The sequence below is a fragment of the Piliocolobus tephrosceles genome, chromosome 10 (genome assembly GCF_002776525.5).
Source record: "Piliocolobus tephrosceles isolate RC106 chromosome 10, ASM277652v3, whole genome shotgun sequence".
Lineage (NCBI taxonomy): Eukaryota > Metazoa > Chordata > Mammalia > Primates > Cercopithecidae > Piliocolobus > Piliocolobus tephrosceles.
The window spans coordinates 50,860,892-50,883,148 of NC_045443.1; the positions used below are offsets into that span (position 1 = coordinate 50,860,892).

A 22,257-nucleotide genomic window follows, 5' to 3' on the forward strand; every position below is an offset into this window, starting at 1 on the left:
CCTTTTCTCCACTTCTCCTCCAGAGATGGGTAACTAATAGAACTCTCAGGTCCTGGGCAGGGGTAGAGGCCCAGGAGAAAAGGGAGGCATGGAGGTGAGAGGCCCCGTATAGCCTGCACAGTGCCCAGAGGCGGCTGCAGCCGCGGCTCCAGATTTATAGCTGCCCCGGTACTGATGCAATAAAAGCAAACGATCCTTTTCTGTACTAATTTCTGTGTAATTAGATATCTCCTGGCATGGAAAGTGGGGAGTGGGGGTGGCCAGGAGGGGAGGGTGCCAAGGACTCTTCACAGAGTCCTCCTTGGGAAGAGGGACTGCTGGACACACATGGCTTCAGGTGGGGCTGGTTGGACACATGGATCTGAATGCACTGTGATGCATACAGGAAAGCAAGGAGGTGGAGGAGTCTTGATATGTCAACACACTTGTGCGCAGGGTGGGGACAGACAAACCTGGGATCCTGCACAAAGATCCTGGAGCCAGAAGGACTAATTCGTGGGTAGTCTGTACACACGGAAGACATTGAAATCCTCAGAGGAGCTGCATACAGATTTCCCTGTACTAAGCTAGATACCAAGACCCCAGACCCCTGTTCAGAGAGGCTTGAACAGCAGAGAATTCCTTCAGATTCATCCACATTTACATCCACAGATATAAAACAATATATACATACACTTGCAGGAATACACATAAATATATACACTTACTTGCATGAAAGCACATACACACCTCTCTTAATCAAATGCAAAAATTACAATGTCTAAACTTAATAGGCACTCAGCAAATGTTTGTTCCCTCTTCCCATCCTCATTGCCTGCCCACCTCCTATAGGCAGGAAACTAAAGGATAATAAAAGCTCTTTCCTTAAGTAAGGTTTTCTTTAAAATACTTGAAGATGGATCCTATGAAGCCAAGAGAAAGATGAATCAGAAGAAATCAAGAAAAACGTGGGGATGGTTAGAGGGGGAATGATTCTGGACTCTTTCCTCTCTTTTGGGAGAACAAAATCTCACAGAGGGGCCGGGCGTGGTGGCTCAAGCCTGTAATCCCAGCACTTTGGGAGGCCAAGACGGGTGGATCACGAGGTCAGGAGATCGAGACCATCCTGGCTAACACGGTGAAACCCCGTCTCTACTAAAAATACAAAAAACTAGCCGGGCGAGGTGGCAGGCGCCTGTAGTCCCAGCTACTTGGGAGGCTGAGGCAGGAGAATGGCGTGAACCCAGGAGGTGGAGCTTGCAGTGAGCTGAGATCCGGCCACTGCACCCCAGCCTGGGCGACAGAGCAAGACTTCGTCTCAAAAAAAAAAAATCTCACAGAGGAAAAGAACACTATTGTTATTATTACTACTCCCTTACCCCGACCTCATGGTGACAAACAATTACTATGGGTATGGCAGTAATGCCGTTTGGAGCGACACTTCTACTGAGCTAAGTATTCATCATACACTTGAGAGTGTTTGCGGAGGAAGCTCAGAGGGCCTCTTATGCAATCTCCCTCTGCAGCCTGAATCTCTTTCACAGTAAGCCTGCTGGGGAGCCAGCCAGTTTCTGCTTCAGTACTCCTGCTAAAATGGAACTCTTAATAAGCAGTCTGCCCCTATCAATGGACAGCTGCAGGGATTAGAATATTCTTTGGTGCAACTGAAATCTGTTTTCTTTTTAATTTCAGAATATACTATTTCTAACTACCTGTCATATCTCCTTGAGTTATTCTAATGTTTTAATACCAGTTCAATTTAAGCATTAATTGTCCCTCTACAATAGCAATAACAATTAGATACTCATTGGAAAATCAGGAGATTTTGATCTCCACAGATGACTGTCATGTACTTATCTTAAACCCGTGTTCTAATGGGTAATTCATGATTAACCTGAGTAATGAAAATGTATCACGATAAAGAAAGATTTGTCATGCCTTGTTATCACTTCGTAAGGCCACCTTTCTAGATACCTGCCATAACATCAGGATATTTCCATCCCAATAAAACATGATCATGATGTGCTTGGCTAATAAAAAGGAAAAAAGCTGTGTATTAAAAATATGTTTAAAATGATTTGCATGAGTGATGTAAATATAAACCACCACCATCATCATTGTCAACATTATCCCCAGTTTATTTGCCTTTTGAAATCCCTGCCCGACCTTGAGGGTGGGAGGTCGATAAAGGAAGAGGGAGGCAGAAAATTAGCATCTATTAAATGCTTATTATTTCTAGGCACTGTGCTAGACACTCACAGTAACCCTCTAAGATAGGTATTGCTGTAATGATCTTACAGGTGAGGAAATTGGGCTCAAAGAAGTTCAGGAACTTGCTCTAGGTCATACAGTTAGTGATCATGGGATCAAGATTTCAACCTAGGTAAGTGTGATTCCAAAGTCTGCACTCTTTCCCCTACATGTGGACTGGTTACATTTACTTTGACCTCAGCAGTGCCTCACTGAGTGGATCTATGCTGCTACTGATGTGACACTGGTGACATGCTGGGCTCAATGATCCTTCCTAGACACTCGGAGTCCCACAGGGGAGCCAGAAGTTCTGAGCCTGACCTTTGGGGCTTTTGTGTTCAGTCACATTACTGCCTTCACCCAGGAGTGTCCACGTATAATCGTGGGCACCGTCACTGTTGTATGCAGTGTCACATCCAACACTCATTTGGACTCACACAGGCTGCACCTTCCCATCTCCCAGGCGGTGGTGTGTGCAGCCAGCAGGGGTCACCGGCACACCAGGAATTACCACTTTCTGGGTTTGTCTCCTGGACCAACAGGATGGAAACGTTCCTCCTCCTGTGTTCTTCTAAAATCTTACATTAATCCCTCACCTTAATCCCTCGCCTTCCCCAACTTTCCCTCCTATCTCCCCAGACCCAGTAGGTTTCTTATAACAAGCTGGGTAGTAGTAGACCAGTTAGTAACACCCTAAGCTGCTGAACCCCAACCCAGACCAGAGATCAGGGATTCTGGCAGTCAGTTCTGCTTTAGGAATGGCCAGGCAGCTGATAAGAAGCCTGGATCACCCAAGCTTCTGGATCAGCCTTGACTGGGGAGGACTCTCCCTCTTCTCAGTCCTTCCCCAAACCCATCTCAGCATCTGCCACTGTACCCGTTTTGACCATTCTTTCCTGTCTCAACATCCATGTAAGCATCAGTCTCAGGCATCCTCAGACCGTCAAGGCCGTTTAGCTCCCTCATCTTGGGAGGGCCTAAAAATGCAGGAGGAGGCAAATCTCTAGTGATCTGTGGCCAGGGGTCTTGGATGAGAAATCGTGGTTTGGGTAATACAGGGGAGGGACCCAGGTACCCTGCCTCACAACGGTAAGTGGGGGCCAGGTGTCTGCTATCTGTAGGAAAGGAGTCCAGACACCATCTGTGAAGGTAGCTGTGTCTGCCTTTTGGGAGGGACATCTTTTCTGCACCAAGTCCCTCCCCTGCTATAGCAACAGTGCCTCAGCTTTTCCATCCCCCATCTCTCTGTTGACCCCCTCCCCTCAATTCCTGGAGCCCACTGATTGGCGGCTGCCTGCTGCAGGGCCAGCTAGGTTTATGACTTTGCGGCAGCTGGGGAGAAAACGAGGCCAGAGACAGAAAAATGGAAACCTATCAAGAAATCAAGGATGGTGAGAGTAAGAGAGAGTCAGAGATAGAAGCAGAAAGACTCCAAGAAGAATAGAAACAAAAAATCAAAATGATGAGAGGCACAGACTGAAGTAGAGACAGATACAAAGAAAATTGTAGAGATACTGATAAAAGGTGATGAAAAGGTGTTAGGGATGGGGAGAAGAGGGAGAGAGAAGCACAGGCAAAACCATTAGGATAAATCCTGGGAGTAGGGATGTGCATGGCTTTCTAGGGGGACAGGAGTTGCTGGTAGTAGGTAGAGGCTGAGGCAGTCATTAAGGGACTCCCAGAAATCATTCGGTGGTACAGAAGAGGCTGGAGGATCTTGCAGCCAGTCCCAGTTCTCCCCGTGCCTGTTCCATGTTCATCCATCCACACCCTCCTCCTGGAGTTGTTTTTGTTGTTTGTTTTAAGACAGAGTCTTTCTCTTTTAGGCTAGAGTGCAGTGGCATGATCAGGGCTCACTGCAGCCTCGACCTTCCGGGCTTAAGTGATCCTCCTGCCTTAGCTTCCTAAGTAGCTGGGACTACAGACGTGCGCCACCACGCCTGGCTAGTTTTTATATTTGTGGTAGAGATGGGGTTGGCCATGTCGCCTAGGCTGGTCTCGAACTCCTGACCTCAAGTGACCCACCTGCCTTGGCCTCCCAAAGTGCTGGGATTACAGGTGTAAGCCATCGCACCCTGCCTCCCTCCTAGAGTTTTAAGGCTATTGCAGGAATGTCCTCCTTAAGGATGACCCATGACCTAGTATGGAAGGATCTCGTTCCATGTTCCATGAAATGCATGAGAAAACTGAGGTCTGAGATTTGGGAGGAATTTTAATATTAGAGCTACCCTTTTTTGAGCATGAATTAACTTGCAAGGTTGTTAGTTCTCTGTCACGGCATCTCATTTGGCACATATCGCTTTTACTTTTAATACGGTTATTTCTCTGTACGTCTTTTTGCTAATATATAAGCTCCTTAACAGCAAGAACTGTGTCAGCCTTCTTTGTGGATCCCACAGTGCCTTGTTCTTGTTTATTGAGTGAACCAATGAATGGCCCCTGGAGATGTTTAAGCAGAGGTTGGATGACTACCAATGAGAGATGTGGTCCAGGGAATTTCTGCACTGAATGAGTAACTAGAAATATGTGTCTAAGAGCTCTTTTGGTTTTGAGGTTCTGTAAGTCCATACATACGAACCGAACCTTCCTGGTTCTTTCCCTACTTCTCCAAATATGCAGAGGTAAGAGGAAAAGTGGGAAACTCAAGATTACAAAGTACCTACTGTGTGCCAGGCTCTGTACAAGGCATTTTACACATCTGATCTCATTCAATCTTCTCAAAAACAGGCAGGTGTTAGCCACAGTTTGCAAAGACAGCTTAAGATAGATGAAGTTTCTATAGGGACCTAAAGCCTGGGTGATTTCCATAATACCACGTTTCTTATAATTTGACATATTTACATAGTTTTAGAAAGGAGGAAAGGCAAAGAGGGAGTTGAGAAATGAAGGAAACAGGGAGAAGACATGGCTTCTAAATTCAGGGTTGGGAGAGAGATTCTAGACTCCAAGCCAGGAAAAAAAAAATCTACTTTTGTAAGTTAGAATAGGACTTCTCTGCTCTCACGTGAGTATGAACAGAATTGGGGAAAGAAAAAGCGCGAAGGACCACCACAGAGGAATCCTGAAGACAGGGTATTGAGGACTGCAATCTTTTTTTAAAAATTCCAGTTTAAAAAAAAAAAAAATAGAGATGGGGGTCTCACTATGTTGTCCAGGCTGATCTCAAACTTCTAGCCTCAAGCAATCCTCCCTCCTCAGACTCCCAAAATGCTGGGATTACTGGTGTGAGCCACTGTGCCTGACCTTGAGGACTGAAATCTTTGGTCCTGGGTTATGGGATTGGCAGTATGGGGTAGAGAGGTGCAACAAAAACGCAATCTTGGGGATTTCAGGCATTTGTTTTCCAGCTAGGAAGGATATTGTGAGTTTGAGGTGATTAAAGAACATTCGGGAGTCTGGGCACGTCCAGGCTGTGGAGGTCCTATTCTGTGGCAGGGCTTAGACCAGTGCTATGCAGCAGAAATGTAACATGAATCAAACACATAATTTAAAATTTTCTAGTAGCCACATTGAAAAAAAAAAAAAAAGGTGAAAAGAACCGGGTGAGGTTGGGCGCGGTGGCTCACGCCTGTAATCCCAGCATTTTGGGAGGCCAAAGCGGGTGGATCACGAGGTCAGGAGTTTGAGACCAGCCTGGCCAAGATGGTGAAACCCCCGTCTCTACTAAAAATACAAAAAAATCAGCCAGGTGTGATGGCAGGCACCTGTAATCATTCCAGCTACTTGGGAGGCTGAGGCAGGAGAATTGCTTGAACCCAGGAGGCGGAGGTTGCAGTGAGCCAAGATCCCGCCACTGCGCTCCAGCCTGGGTGATAGAGCAAGACTCTGTCTCAACAAAAAAGAAAAAAAAAAAAAAAGAACCAGGTAAAATTAAATGCTAACATTTATTTAAGCCATATATCCAAAATGTTATCATTTCAATCTGCAATCAACATACACTTACTAAGCTATTTTAAATTTTGTTGATTCTAATTCCTTGATATCTGTTACATACTTTACATTTATATAATCTCAATTTGGATTAGCCACATTTCAAGGGTGACTGGTGCAGCTGGCAGCTGCCCTAGTGGACAGCACAGGCTTTGGCTTTACATTACTTCAGAGTGTGCCTCACATCTGGCTAGCCAGAGGCAACAAGACCTTTGATGGGGCAGTTCCAGACATCTCGGTTCCTACCCTTCATTTTTCAGAAGCCCTTGTGGCTTTTTTTCTTTTTTGGTATAGTCTCACTCTGTTGCCCAGGCTGGAGTGCAATGGCACAATCTAGGCTCACTGCAACCTCTGCCTCCTGGGTTCAAGTGATTCTCTTGTCTCAGCCTCCCAAGTAGCTGGGATTACAGGCGCCCACCACCACACCCGGCTAATTGTTGTATTTTTAGTAAAGACAGGGTTTCACCATGTTGGCCAGGTGGGTCTCAACCTCCTGACCTCAAGTGATTTGCCCGCCTCAGCCTCCCAAAGTGCTGAGATTACAGATGTGAGTCACTGCACCTGGCCTTGTTTTTTAAAATAGAGATGATGTCTCACTTGGTTGCCCAGGTTGGTCTCAAACTCCTGGGCTCAAGTGATCCTCCCACCTCGGCCTCCTAAAGTGCTGGGATTACAAGCATGAGGCAATGCACCAGTCTGAAGCCCTTGTGTTTATGTGAATCTGAAGACAAACTCCTAATTCCCACAGATCAGAAGAACTGTGTCTCTATTGCAGGTTCTGTGAAGTCCAGTTATGCAGTAATTTCCATCTCCAACATTCTTCTCTAGCTCCTCTTGCTGAGCCACCAATGGCTGCTAATCCAGTACTTTCCAGGAATTATTTCCCAGGCCTCCCTGCTGCACCTACCATTACTGGCTTCTCTCGTTGGCTCATTTCTCCTGAGTTTCTTCCTACCCCTCTGACTGATCCCTCTGTCTTCTCCATAACTCTGCATTCTCCATACCTCCATTCCATGCTGTTCTCCTGGGTTCTGCCCTTGGCCCTCTTACCTTCTCTCTATATATGCAGGGAGACCTTTCTTTCTTTTTTTTTTTTTTCTTTCTTTTTTTTAGACAGAGTCTAGATCTGTTGCCAGGCTGGAGTGCAGTGGCTCGATCTCAGCTCACTGCAACCTCTGCCTCCCGGGTTCAAGCAATTCTCCTGCCTCAGCCTCCCGAGTAGCTGGGACTACAGGCACGCACCACCATACCCAGCTATTTTCATATTTTTAGTAGAGACAGGGTTTCAACATGTTGGCCAGGATGGTCTCGATCTCTTAACCTCATGATCCACCCGCCTTGGCCTCCCAAAGTGTTAGGATTACAGGCATGAGCCATGGCTCCCGGCCAGACTTTTCTTTACTCTCATCACCTTTGCTTTCAGGAACCTTAAATCTCTATCTCCAACTTCACACTCTCTTCATCTCTTGACTCAAATATCTATCCAACTGCCCATTGGACCTCTCTCTCCTTGGGAAGATCCCAAAGACATTGAGAATTCCACAAACCAAAATTGTCCCGGTCATCTCCCCCCTCAAATGTATTTCTCCATTTGTATTGCAGTTGCTACTCAGTATCCCTGAGGATACCAAAATTTGCAGATGCTCAAGTTCCTTGTATAAAATGGTATATTTGCATATAACCTACCATATCGTCCCATATATTCAAAATTATCTCGATTACTTATAATACTGAATACAATGTAAATGCTATGTAAACAGTTGTTATACTGTATTATTTTATTATTTTTAATTTTTTTTTTTTGAGAGAGAACTTTGCTCTCATCGCCCAGGCTACAGTGCAATGGAGCGATCTCAGCTCACTGCAATCTCTGCCTCCTGGGTTCAAGCGATTCTCCTGCCTCAGCCTCCCGAGTAGCTGGGATTACAGGCATGCACCACCACGCCCAACTAATTTTTGTATTTTTAGTAGAGATGGGATTTCATCATGCTGGCTAGGCTGGTCTCAAACTTCTGACCTCAGGTGATCTGCCCACCTTGGCCTTGCAAAATGTTGGGATTACAGGCATGAGCCGCTGTGCCCGGCCAGTTGTTGTACTGTTATTTTGTGATTTTTTTCCCAGATATTTTTGATCCATGGTTGGTTGAATCCGCAGATGCAGAACCCACAGATACGGAGGACCAACTGTATTTATTTAGTGAATGGCATCATGAGTTATCTGGTCATTGAAACCAGAAACTTGGGATAAACTTGACTCCTTCTGCTCACTTCCCATATCAAGTTTTCACCAAGTTTCATTAATTCGGCCTCCTAAATAATTCTGCTTCTTTTCCCCTTGACACTAAGTTTGATGCTCACCATTTTTACCCAGATTATTACAAGATTCCTAACTGGTTTATCTGGACTTTCATGATCTGGCAATAGCGTATAATCTCCATGAGGGCTGAAATTCCTGTTTTGTTTTTGTTTTTTTGGGGACAGGGTCTTTCTCTGTCACCCAAGGCTGTAGGGTGCTATCATAGCTCATTGTACCCTTGAACTCCTGGACTCAAGCCATCCTCCCACCTCAGCCTCCTGAGTAGCTGGGACTATAGGTACTTGTCACCATGCCAGGTTTAGTTAAAAAAAAATTTCTTTTTTTGGCCGGGTGCTGTGGCTCAAGCCTGTAATCCCAGCACTTTGGGAGGCCGAGGCGGGCGGATCACGAGGTCAGGAGATCGAGACCATCCTGGCTAACACGGTGAAACCCCGTCTCTACTAAAAAATACAAAAAAACTAGCCAGGCGAGGTGGCTGGCGCCTGTAGTCCCAGCTACTCGGGAGGCTGAGGCAGGAGAATGGCGTAAACCCGGGAGGCGGAGCTTGCAGTGAGCTGAGATCCGGCCACCGCACTCCAGCCTGGGCGACGGAGCAAGACTCCGGTCTCAAAAAAAAAAAAATTTTTTTTTTGGGCAGGCGCAGTGGCTCACCCCTGTAAGCCCAGCACTTTGGGAGGGTGAGCAGGGCGGATCGCGAGGTCAGGAGGTCAAGCGCAGCCTGACTAACGTGGTGAAAACCCGTCTCTACTAAAAATACAAAAATTAGCCAGGCATGGGGGCTCGCGCCTGTAATCCCAGCTACTGGGGAGGCTGAGGCAGGAGAATCGCCTGAACCCAAAAACGGAGGTTACAGTGAGTTGAGATTGCACCATTGTGCTCCAGCCTGGGCGACAGAGTGAGACTCTGTCTCAAAAAAAAAAAAAAAAAAAAAAAAAAAAAAAAAAAAAAAAATCCTTTAGAGAAGGGATCTTGCTATGTTGCCCAGACTGGTCTTGAACTTGTGGGCTCAAAGCTGGCCCCCCAAGTTGCTGGGATCACAGGCCACTGTACCCCAATTCCTATTTCGTTCATGCTGTTTCTCCAATATCTAGAACAGCACCTGACACATAGCGGACACTCAATTAATACTTGTTGAGTGAATGTATGAATAAATGTCAGGAGTTCACCTTTCCAGCCTCACTTCCCACGTTGGGTAAGATCCTCACTTGGCAGCCCTACCTGAAGTGTATAGACTTCAGAGTAAGTTGTCTTTGCATATTTTGTTCTCTCTGCCTGCACGTGCTTGGCTCATGTCTACCCCACATTATCACCTGTGGGAAGCTCTGCCTTCCCCAGTCTTAAGTATCTGCCTCGCTTGTGGTCCCGTAGCATGCTGTGCATACCTCTAAAGTAGCGTTTATCTTGTTTCCTTGTATCTGGTAATTTATGTCAACTACGAGCTCTCTGAGGGTGGGGTTTTTGACTATTCTTATATCCATTCCCCGGCACCTGACCCACACAGGGCATTCTGTAAGCATCCTGAATTAATAGAAACACCTCTATCCTCCAGCCTGACCAACATGGTGAAACCCTGTCTCTACTAAAAATACAAAAATTAGCCGGGGATGGTGGCACGTGCCTGTAATCCCAGCTACTCAGGAGGCTGAGGCAGCAGAATCACTCGAACTGGGGAGACAGAGGTTGCAGTGGGCTGAGATCGTGCCACTGCACTCCAGGCTTGGCGACAGAGTAAGACTCTGTTTTAAAAAAAGAAGAAACACCAGGCCGGGCGCGGTGGCTCAAGCCTGTAATCCCAGCACTTTGGGAGGCCGAGACGGGCAGATCACGAGGTCAGAAGATCGAGACCATCCTGGCTAACACGGTGAAACCCCGTCTCTACTAAAAAATACAAAAAACTAGCCAGGCGAGGTGGCGGGCGCCTGTAGTCCCAGCTACTCGGGAGGCTGAGGCAGGAGAATGGTGTAAACCCGGGAGGCGGAGCTTGCAGTGAGCTGAGATCCGGCCACTGCACTCCAGCCTGGGCGACAGAGCGAGACTCCGTCTCAAAAAAAAAAAAAAAGAACAAACATCTCTATCTCAACTGACATCACATTTTGTTCTTTCAAGCAACACATGACACTTCATTTAATGGTACTGGTAATGTTTATTTGAAGCTGGTTGGTGAGCTCAATGATGTTCATTTTATTATTCATTACATATATTATTTTGTATGTATAAAACATTTCATTAAAATAATTTAAAGATTACTTTTGGAGGCCTGGTCCTATGTTCCAGTCTCTATACTAGATTTTAGGAACACAGTGCTGTATAAGCACAGAATCTGCCCTCAAGTTGCTTATAGTTTAGGGAGAAGAAAAAGTTGTAAACACATGTAGTATCTTTTTATAAAGTGCTCTATGTGGTATGTCAAAGGATAACTGAGGACAGTCAAGTAAGACCATATGCAGGTGGTATCCTTTGAGCTAGGAGGAAAGTAGTGCATGTTTTTGTGGAATGGTTCTGTTATACTGGAGTACAGGGTTCCTTAGGGTAGATGGGAAATGGAAGGGCAAGTTGGGACCAGATGGTGAAGACCCTGACTGGCACACTAAGCAATCTACATTGCTCGTTCCTGTAGGTAACAGGCGGCCATTGAGGTTCAATAAGTGGGGAGTGGTGTGTTTGGATCCATTCTTTCACCACCAAATACTGACACGAGTTCCTATTTGCTACTTGGCTGACATCTCCTTTCACATTAGAGTCTCAAGCCCATTCAGGTCTATCAGCTTCTGCATGGATGCTGGGGAGCAGGGAGGAAAGGGATGATCCATTATAGAAGAGAGATAAGAAGAAAGGCTTAGGCCAGGCGCGGTGGCTCACGCCTGTAATCCCAGCACTTTGGGAGGCTGAGGTGGGCGGATCACGGGTTCAGGAGATCGAGACCATCCTGGCTAACATGGTGAAACACCGTCTCTACTAAAAATACAAAAAAACTAGCCGGGCGTGGTGGCGGGCGCCCGTAGTCCCAGCTACTCAGGAGGCTGAGGCAGGAGAATGGCATGAACCCGGGAGGCGGAGCTTGCAGTGAGCTGAGATCCGGCCACTGCACTCCAGCCTGGGCAACAGAGCGAGACTCCGTCTCAAAAAAAAAAAAAAAAAAAAAAAGAAGAAAGGCTTGAGTTATCAAATACCACTCAGTGAGTAGGAGAGAGAACTAGAACTGGAACCCGGCTGCCCCTGAGTTTCCTCTGGCCCATGCAGTCAATTACTTTTCCTTGAGCTCCCTCTGTGTCGGGGGCCATGCTTTGGATACTGGGATACGCAAATCATGAGTAAGGAGGAGAAATGGCCCCACACTTTTGTGGCACCCTGTCTGAAATTGCAGATTGCACACCAGAAAGATACACAAAGGGTAGAGAAAGGAGCAGCTAGAAACTCTAGATATCCATGTTGAGGAGCCTGGTGGGGGATTGGGGGGCTTCATGGAGGAGGGGAGTATGAAGCAGATTCGGGACAGTGAAGCAGAATAGGGCTGGAGAGAAAGGAAGGTGAGAAGGACCCATGTGAAGTTTTGGAGGTGGGAAAGAACAAAACCTGTACCACAGTCCTCTTAAGTGCTTTGTCTGACAGTGTCTGTATCAGTGGCCTTGTGCAGGTAGCCATGTGGCTCCTGTGGGTATATGTGTGGCTTGGCAAGGGCTGTGGCATGGGAGCAGAGGCCTGGGTCCCTGTTTGTCTACTTTTCTCCCTTTTTGGCACAAGGCAGCTATCCTCTGGAAGCCAGGAGGTGTGGGTCCCAGATTCTTCTCGCCCCAACCTCCCCCAGAAAATAAATCACACATGATTTCATTAAATGCACCTCCTGCTGGGGATGTTGGCTCATAATTCCTCTCTGATTAACCCCCACTACCCCGGCAAGTTTATAGGCCAAGAGAGGGGGGGGAAAGGGGGAAGGTAAAAGGAGGGATGGGGGGAATCCCATGCGGGTGATGGATGCCTCTGTCAGCCCAGCTCGTATTTATTAATAGTCTTAATACGGGAAGCAATAAAGGAAGAGAGGGATTCTATTAATTAAATCATTGTTATAATTAACTTTCATTAAAGGAGGATCAATAAAGAGGGGTTGAGATGGAGAGAGGAGAGATCCATTATCTCTAATTTCCTTGGAAGGGATTCAGGGAACGAGATGGGGTTGCTAGGAGACAGAGACGTGAGGGAAGAAGGAAGGATGTAAGATGTCATCCAGGTGGGGCTGGAAAGGGGGTGGACAGGAGAATTTCAGGTGAATGGAGACAGGGAATGGTGGGGGTGGTCCACACAGGGCCCCTGAAGGGAGTGGAGGGCAGCTGAGAAGGGAGCTATTGGGTTGGAGGATAAGGGGGCTGTAGGCATGTGCTTGTGCAGGGCATTGCTGAGAGCCGTGGTGAATGTGCAGGTCCTTAACAAATGCTTTACGATGCTGTGTATGTGTCTGTCTAGCCTGTGAAGCTGGTTAAGTGGATGAATGTGTTTGTGTGACTGTTGAGTTAGAGTGTGCACACAGGTATGAGGGGATAGCAACAGAGAAAGCAACAGAAACAGAAACTGGAGGAATATAAAATCGCCTTTAGAGGTATAAGGCTTAGGGCATTTTTTACTAAGTAGATACTCAAAGGTGTATACTCTTGACAGGAATAAAGCCTGTCCTTTGGCATGAGGTACAGTGATGGCTGCTATGAAAGGTGAAGGTCTGGGCAGTGGAAAACTTGTCCCACTTTTCCACAGCACCCACCCACCCTGGGGCTAAACCCTGAGCAGAACTGACATGGACCCATCAGTTTGTTCCCTCCCCAACTGCTGTATTATCCAAGCCAGACTCCCACTTGAGACAACCCACTGGTGGCCAGCACACCAGGAGGCATGACAGGAGAGTAACTGCCCAGCATCCCCTGCCATGAAGTAGGGATGCGTCCCCTCTTTCCCTCCTCCCTCCACCAGGGTCTAAGAGCCGGAGGTTTGGGCTCTGTGCTCCAGTCACACCTCATGGTAAGAACACATTTTGTGACAACAGTCATACATATCATATAAATATATTTGTTCAAACTACAAAGGGACGGATATCAGGGGGAAGCTTTTATTGCTATGGGGGGACCTGGAGAGGGAGAGGGGGCTGGGAAATGGGGATACCTGGGACCACTTGTTCCCGCCATCCCTCACAGAAGGCACAAATACATTATTTCTTTCCATGTGAGGAGATGCGAGGACAGGATACAGAATACAGGAATCCTCAAAAATACAAAAAACCCTCCAAACTGAATACCTAAGGTTATGGAAAAGGCCAGGGTGGGGCGCAGAAGGCAATGGGGGAACAGAAAGAGGAACCAACAAAGCTGAGAACCAAAAGGGACCTGAGAGGCTGTGATGTCCATGCTGCTGCCTCTATGCAGGCCCCAGAGAAAACTCAGGTAAACAAACAGAAACCCCAAATTAGAGAGGGTAGGGTGCCCCAGGAATTGGCTTTGGGGCATAGACAAGGGAGTGTGAGTGTGAGTGTGTGTGTGCAGTGGCTGTGTGAGTATCAGAAGCAACCAGGGCTAGGAGTGGACGGTTCTATTCCCACAGGGGACGGCCTCCTCCATCCTGGTTCCTCCAAAACCACTTTCAGGGGGTAAATTCAGCCACTGCTTCCGAACAGGACCCCTCCCTGGGACAAAAGAGCCAGGTAGGAGAGGATGAACTGAGAAATCTTGGGATGAAAACAGGGCACACAGAAGCGGTTCTTAGGGAACAGAATATCATGGAGCCCAGTGTGACAGAAAATGGGCATGAGGCCTAAGTGTATGCATGTGTGTGAGTGTGTGTGTGCATGAGTGTGTATTTGTGCATGTACGAGGGAGTAAGATCACTCAAAGGTGAAGGGGTCCTGGGTGCTGAAAAAGAAGTGTCCATCCATGTGGTCCTCCAGGGCATCCTTGTCACTCTCAGCAGGAAAGCGCTCCTTACAGATAGGACACTCCTTCCATGTGGGGGTGGCAGGGCCCCCAGTGCTGGTTTCTGACAGGGGACCCACTGTAAAGCCACTAAGAGAGACAGAGGGGAAAGGGAGAGGGTCGGCGTGCTCTGTTCCCTTCTTGACTTGCAGACTTCAGGGAGCAGGACCCATGTGCCTGGGTTCCCAGGTTATCCTGTGCCAAATGCAGCATCCTGGCCTCTCCCACAGCGTCTTTCTCCCCACAATTCTGGAAGCCTTATTTTTCCAGTTCCCCATGTCCCCTCTTCTTTAGTCTCTGCTGGTCTCTGCAGTGCAGAGCCCATCCCCCAACCTCCTGCTCTCCTCCCTCTATCTCCGTCTGCTGCCTAATGAGGCTGAAAATGAGTCTGACATCGTCCTTCATCTTCCTGCTCCAGCCGAGAAGGATGACAGCATCACCCCCTCCCTGCCCTGAGCCCATCTCACATCCAGGCAAAACTGGGACTAGATGATCAAATCTCTCTTCCCTGTGCCTGCCCCTTGACCCTGGGAATAAAAGGGAAGGCAGAAGGGGACAATCTGATACCTGAAACCCCCACCCCCGTAGGTTCCCTTCCCTAACGGTCACCCAGGGAAGTGAGGGAAGAGGGAAAGCATTTCAGGTGTAGCCAGATGGATGCTGGATCCCAGTCTTCTCTCTGCGCCTATCCCTGGGGGCCATGGTCACCTCCCTTCCTCCCCGGAGGATCCTAGGTACCTACCTGGTGGTTGGGGAAGGGGTAGAGGCAGGAGAGAGGGGAAGCAGGGCAATTTGGGCTCTGCGGAAGATGGTGCTAGAACAACATAGAAGCCAGTTAAAGGCAGGACCTCTGAGTGCATTGATAAGATAGGGGGAGGGATTACCTGAAGGCATCTGGGATTTGGAGCAGTGAGTCATTTTCGTTGTTAACCATACCTGTATCTCCTTTTCTTGGCTGAGGCCGAGAAGGGAAGGGGTTGGGAGCAGGGCCTGGTGACTGTCCACACGGATGCCCTTTCCCTCTGACCTCCTACCACCTCCCTCCTGGCCTTGCTGGTTGAACTCACCTGGCCATGTCATAGAAGGCACTGCCCAGTTCAGGAAGCAGCAAGTTGGCCTCCTCACCCCCACTCTGCACAGCTGCCATCAGGACTGACTTCTCATCTTCAGCCTCCTGGATGCCGAAGAGATGGGGTTGGGCTTTGGGGTGGTGCTCCAAGATGGGGGAGCAGCACATTGGGACAGCATGGGAAGAGCAGCCAAGGCTAGGATAGTGACCTGAGGGGCTTAGGAAGGGTGCGGCAGGAGAGGCGTTTCGAGGGGCTGGTGGATAATAAGAGAATGAGTGCGGGGGAGAAGCAGTGAGGCTATTGGGCTGGTGTGGGTTTTGGGATGGTATCTGTTGGTGTGGCCTTGAAGAGAGGCTGGGCCTGCCTCTTCTCTCCTGGGAAAAAGAGAGCCCTGTATGGCTAAGGTTCTTGCTCTAACTAGCTGGGGGTGTGTGCCTGTGGTCCCAGCTACTCTTGAGAGACTGAGGTGGGAGGATTGCTTCAGCCCAGGAGGCAGAGGCTGCAGTGAGCCAAGATCATGCTGCACTCTAGGCTGGGACACTTGGGTTTGGCCCTACCCCTCCTTACTGCTTCTGTGCAGGCTCCTCCACTGCTCACCGAGTCAGAGCTACTGTCCTCAGCTGGCCCAGAGAGGTGAGGAGAAATGGGAGCCGGCTGGCTGATGACAACGAGGGGAGAAGCCTCTCGGGGCCCAGCAGGAGAGGAGCCTGGGTCTCTATGCTCACAAAGGCCATAGGGTGGGAGCCTCATGTCTTCTGGGGACTCATCCTCTGAGTCTGTCAGAGCTGCCGGGCAGCCTGTAGGAGATGAAGCAGGCAGAGAAGAAAGAAGGATGTGTTGTGAGAAGGCTGGACCAGCTGTCTCCTCTGGATGAGGGGTATCATTAGACTAAACAGGGGCCAGGGTCTGGGAAAGAAAAGGCAAAACACATAGAAGGCAGAGGCAGCTCCCAGCAAGGTTACATGGAGCCTTCCTCAACAGTGGAGGGTAGAAAGGGGCAAGACGTGTTACAAGACTGGGGTTATACAGACTCAGTCCTGCAGTGGCCTCCTCATCCTCTGTGGCAGCATCCTCATTCCACTTCTCATCTGCCACCTTCTCCAGGCGGGCCTCCAGTTTTCTCATGTACTCTAGCAATTCCTGGAATTGGGAAGGAAAAAGGCAGGTGCTGGAGAACGTGAAGGTACCAACCTTGCTAGCCTGCAGAGCCATTCTCTGCACCCAAGAAGAACTCTTAGCTCCTCAGGATTAGATGCCTTCAGCAAAGATTGGGGTGACTTCAGGCAGACACTCCCCGCAGCACCCCTGCTTCACCACTTACATCCCTCCCTTCTCCCAGAGATCATCCCCTGTCCTGCCAAGTCCGCTAATAAGAGAAGCCAGGGTATGGGCCCTCTTGGAGAGAACAGTTTCTAAGCCAAGAGATGACGGGAATTTACAAAGTTTCTAGCCCTCAAGTCCTCGCCTGTGGCATCTACAGGGCCTGGGTGCTCACCTGCTTCTCCTCTTGTAACTGCTCCTTTTCCTTCTGGAGCACACGCAGGGCTGACCGCAGCTCTGTCAGCTCCCGCTTACTTTCTGACAACTGTACCTGAGGGAAGAGGGCCTGATGGAATCTGGAGCCTAGAATGTACCCCCAAGAACCTGGGCTCTGGGACCAGGACCAACAATCTAGAATCAGGTCTCCCCATGTCTCTGCTTCTTTCCTGCTCTGACACACATGGGGATTCCCAACACTCTTTTTCCACGAGTCTTGTGTCTTGGGCCCCAGAGACTCAGTTTTCTAAGTCTTAGTCTCTGCCTCTCGAGTGGGTCCTGGATGACTGCCTATAGGCTGGGGTGCAGAGGTCCTGGTCACACCAAGGAGCCACTCTATAATCCTCCTAAGTCACCTCTACTGGGCCCAGATGTGTGCCCTGAGAGCAGAAAAAAATGCATGTTTTTTTTTTTTGAGACGGAATCTCGCTCTGTCGCCCAGGCTGGAGTGCAGTGGCCAGATCTCAGCTCACTGCAAGCTCCGCCTCCCGGGTTCACGCCATTCTCCTGCCTCAGCCTCCCGAGTAGCTGGGACTACAGGCGCCTGCCACCTTGCCCAGCTAGTTTTTTGTATTTTTTAGTAGAGATGGGGTTTCACCATGTTAGCCAGGATGGTCTTGATCTCCTGACCTTGTGATCCGCCCGTCTCGGCCTCCCAAAGTGCTGGGATTACAGGCTTGAGCCACTGCGCCCGGCAAAAAATGCGTATTTCAAACCAACGAGGGCTTGCTTGTGCAAGTGAAATGCCACCCAACATGTAAGTGGACACCTAGTACTTCTGAGCCCATACCCAAGACAGAGAGAAGGGGTATAGACGCCTCAGGAGGCCACAGGACAGGATCCTTGGTGGCTGGGTGCCTTACCAGGCTAGAATCCTTTTCCCGGGCCAGCTCAGTCTTGAACACCTGGTTTTGGGTCCTCTCCTCCTGAACTGCCTTCTCCAATCGAAGTATCTCTGCACTCAGCTTCAGGATCTTGTCCTTCTCTGCCTGGGAGATAGCCAAGAAGGAAAATGGGAGGGTGAGAGGGGAAGAAAAAGGAACGCCACTGTCAATAGCACTATCCCTTACTGTGTGTCCTTTCCTTTATTTAAAGCATCATTTTTAGAGCACTTTCCCCCTTTTGCCTTCATTTCCTATACCCTCCGAATGAAGGACAGGACATGAAGGCAGGTGCTGCTTGATCAGGAACGGGCATTATGGCAGGGTCTGGGGCCTAGGACAGAAAATGTTTGTGTTCCAAGGAAGGTACTCTGGTGATCAGGATTGGGATACCCCGGTTAGGGATGGGTCATGCCTAGAAAGCAAAGTGTACCTCCCTCAAAGCCCCTCTCCACCCCTGAGTCCTCTAAGGTTCTCAACCCCTCTTCTCTCCTCCCAAAGGGTCTAACCACATGTAGGAGCCCCCACAGAGGTGGGGGCAGTGGTCATCAGATTGCCAGCTGCCCCCCCATCCCTCTACCTCCACACTCTGCAGCAGCCCTGCCCGCTCCTTGCTCCATTGGCATTTTTCTTCCTTCAAGTGCAAACCGAGCTCAGCCAGCCTGCCGTTAACTTCAGCCACTTCCAGGCGGCTGCGGTGTAGTTCGGCTATGGTGCGGTCCCTGGCTGTTGCTGCGCTGGCCAACTCCTCCCCAAGAAGGGTGGCTTTCTGCTGGCTTGAGGCTGCAAGCTCCTGGGCCCCTCGAAGCTGCTCCTTCAGGGGCTCCAGCTCAGCCTCAGGAGAAAGGAGGAGATGGAGATCAGAGTTCCCAGTGAATCGTTTGTCAGCCGGGGAGGTAACCAGGCTCCCTCCACTCCACTGCATTAGGACTCGGGGTTGTGTTGTTTAGTCTTTAGCCATGTCTTTCCCCTTCTCTTTAGACACTTAGGCTTTTCTATAACTTGCCCTTGGAACTTTCCCTGTTTCCTGTTGCCAAGGGCCCTCACTCACCACCCGCTGCTGGGCCTGGCCTAGGGTGTCCTTCATCTGGGCCACCTTGTCTTTCAGTCGCTGGGCCTGAGCACTCTGCTCCTCTTGCCAGCTCTTGGCCTCCTGCAGGTCCAAATTTAAGCGACGGTTCTCCTGTTGTGCCACTTGGAGCTCAGCCTGATGGAAGTGGAAAGCAGGTAAGGAAAGGGGTATGTGAGTTGGGGTGGCTCGGGAGGTGAACCATTGTGATGAGAGTGGTCAAGGTTCCACTTCTCAGATTTAACACACACTCAAGCCTTCAACTATTTTCAGCCCTTCTTGGGTTCTCAGCTCAAAGGACTCAATCCTGCATATCCAGTCTCCAGCTCCCAAACTGAGGTATCCAGCATTATAGCCTGGGGTCTTCCATGTAGGCATTCCACGTACCATTTCTGCTACTCCATTCTTTCTCTTAAATCAAAACTCAGTCTTCATGCCCTACAGGCCCCTCAAACTCAACAGTCTACCTCCCACCCCATCCCAGTCTTTCCTACTCTTATTTCCGTCAATGGTAACAACTAGCTCCCACGTTACTCAAAATGGAGTAACCTGGTGTCCTTGGTGCCATGCTTGGCTCTGTCCTCTCCCTAGCAGCCCACAGAAAAGCCTATTGCTTCTGCATCCTGGTCACAGCCATTTGCTCTTCTCTGTTACCACCACAACCACGTTATCTGACTCTGCTTATTTCTTGCTTAGACTACTGAACAACTTCATAACTAGCTCATTCTCCACAAGGCAATCAGATTATTCTTCTTTAGGTACAGTTTTGATTTTTTAAGTACAGTTACGTTCTTTTTCAGAGATAGGATCTGACTCTGTTGCCAAGACTGGAGTGAAGTAGCATGGTCACAGCTCACTGCAGCCTCCAACTCCTGGGCTCAAGCAATTGTCTCAACTCAGCCTCCCAAGTAGCTGGGATTATAGGTATGTGCCACCACGCCTGCCTAGTTTCTGTGTTTTTTTTTCTTTTTTTTAGAGATGAGACAGGGTCTCACTATGTTGCCCAGGCTTGTCTTGAACTCCTGAGCTTGAGGGATCCTCCTGCCTTCGCCTCCCAAAATGTTGGGATTACAGGTGTGGGCCACTAAACTTGGCCATAAGTACAGTTCATGTCACCCTTGCCTGAAAAATCATCAAAGCCTTTCACTGCTTGTGGAATAAAAATGAAGCTCAAGATCCTCCACAGTCTAACCTAGGCCTTATCTCAAACACTTCACCCACACATTCAACTGCCCTGAGTGTTCTGCCCTTTAAGCCTTTGCTCATGTCTTTCTCTGTTCCTAGAATATCCTCACTCTCATCTCTGTCTACTCAAATTCTACCTATTCTCACTGCTGAGCAAAGGGTTTTTAACGATCTTCCACACAAACCCAGGGTACTGAAGAAGGGATTTAGGAGTTCTGCAGATATTTGATTTGAACGTCCTCTAAATTATTAACAATTATGTTAAAAAAAACAACACAAGGCCGGGTGCAGTGGCTCACGCCTGTAATCTCAGTGTGATTTGGGAGGCCGAGGCAGGCAGATTACCTGAGGTCAGAAGTTCGAGACCAGCCTGGCCAACATGGTGAAACCCCATCTCTATTAAAAATACAAAAAATTAGCCGGGCGTGGTGGCAGGTGCCTGTAATCCCACTACTCAGGAGGCTGAGACAGAAGAATCACTTGAACCTGGAATGCAGAGGTTGCGGTGAGCCAAGATCACGCCACTGCACTCCAGCCTGGGCAACAAGATGAAACTCTGTCTCAAAACAAAGAAACAAACAAACACGCATAAAATCACAAGTTAACACACTGGAGATCACCAATTGGCATGTGTTTCCAGGTTAATTCATTTTTGTGCAAAGCTCAGAATAGTTTCTATTGTATTTTCTATTGAATTGAAGAGTAAACTGAGTTGCAAGGTGGACAGTTTAAAAATTGTTATCATTTGCACCTACTTGTGTGTGACTCAAGGTGTTCTCAATATTGCACAACCAAAATAAAATACAGAAATATATTAGTTGCTGAGGCTGACAGAACAGTCATCCATAGCCTCTCATTTCAAAGTTTGGTATGCCTCAATATTACCTAATTGCTTTCATTACCTTTTAAGTAAATGTTATACATTCAGATTTATGAAAATAAATTCATAGTAATAAAATATTGTTTTTGTTTATTCAGTGAGAGTACACACAAGATGAAAAACTTTATTGGTGGCAGGAGAGGAAAGGGTTCTGCTAAAAAGGTTTGAAAGTACTAGGCTACTACATGCCCTATACCCCATCCCTTTTTTTTCCTGAGACAGAATCTTGCTGTCACCCAGGCTGGAGTGCAGTGGTGCGATCACAGCTCACCACAGGCTTGACCTCCTGGGCTCAAGCAATCCTTCCACTTCAGCTTCCTGAGTAGCTGGGACTACAGGTGCATGCCACCATGCCTGGCTAATTTTTAAAATTTTTTGTAGAGATGGGGGTCTATGTTGCCCAGGCTGGTTTTGAACTTCTGGGCTTGAACAATCTTCCCGCCTCAGCCTCCCAAAGTGTTATGATCACAGGTGTAAGCCACCATGCCCAGCCATGGCCCTCCCCTGTTTTTTTTTTTTTTTGAGACAGAGTCTCAGGCTGGAGTGCCATAGTGTGATCTAGGCTCACTGCAACTTCTGCCTCCCAGGTTCAAGTGATTCTCCTGCCTCAGCCTCCTGAGTAGCTGGGATTACAGGCACCTGACACACCTGGCTAATTTTTATAGAGAGATGGGGTTTCACCATGTTGGCCAGGCTGGTCTTGAACTCCTGACCTCAGGTGATCCGCCTGCCTTGGCCTTCCAAAGTGCTGGAATTACAGGCGTGAGCCACTGTGCCTGGCCTCCACACCCCTTTTAAAAAGACTTTTCTTATGTCTGTAACAAGATGTGCACTCATACACCTCCCTGGAGCGCCACAATACTTTTATTAGATTTCTCTTGAGGCCAGGTGCAGTGGCTCACACCTGTAATCCCAGCAATTTGGGAGGCTGAGGTGGGCGGAACACTTGAGGTCAAGAGTTCAAGACCAGTCTGCCTAACATGGTGAAACCCTGTCTCTACTAAAAATACAAAAGTTAGCCGGGCATGGTGGCATGCGCCAGTAATCTCAGCTGCTCAGGTAACTGAGACATGAAAGTTGCTTGAACCCAGGAGGCAGAGGTTGCACTGAGCTGAGATTGTACCACTGCACTCCAGCATAGGAGACAAAGTGAGACTCTGTCTCCAAAATACTAAAAAAAAAAAAAAAAAAAAAAAAAAAAAAAAAAAAAAA

General features: G+C 48.4%; 1 protein-coding gene across 2 annotated transcripts in view; it reads right to left on the bottom strand.

Moving 5' to 3' along the window:
• Nucleotides 1–13,508: 13,508 nt before the first annotated feature.
• CALCOCO1 (calcium binding and coiled-coil domain 1) overlaps nucleotides 13,509–22,257 on the bottom strand; it is a 21,129-nt gene continuing 12,380 nt past the window's right edge. Inside the window, exons 8-15 of one of the 2 annotated variants that reach the window (XM_023210925.1) lie at nucleotides 18,963–19,118; nucleotides 18,492–18,746; nucleotides 17,894–18,019; nucleotides 16,990–17,085; nucleotides 16,526–16,634; nucleotides 16,092–16,291; nucleotides 15,492–15,598; nucleotides 13,509–14,514 (exon numbers count right to left, since the gene is read on the bottom strand). In XM_023210925.1, the coding sequence (XP_023066693.1) occupies nucleotides 14,337–14,514; nucleotides 15,492–15,598; nucleotides 16,092–16,291; nucleotides 16,526–16,634; nucleotides 16,990–17,085; nucleotides 17,894–18,019; nucleotides 18,492–18,746; nucleotides 18,963–19,118 (1,227 nt within the window). In that variant the 3' untranslated portion in view covers nucleotides 13,509–14,336. Of the gene's footprint in view, nucleotides 15,380–15,491; nucleotides 15,599–16,091; nucleotides 16,292–16,525; nucleotides 16,635–16,989; nucleotides 17,086–17,893; nucleotides 18,020–18,491; nucleotides 18,747–18,962; nucleotides 19,119–22,257 lie in introns of both variants that reach the window. The other variant, XM_023210924.1, reaches the window with a different exon arrangement.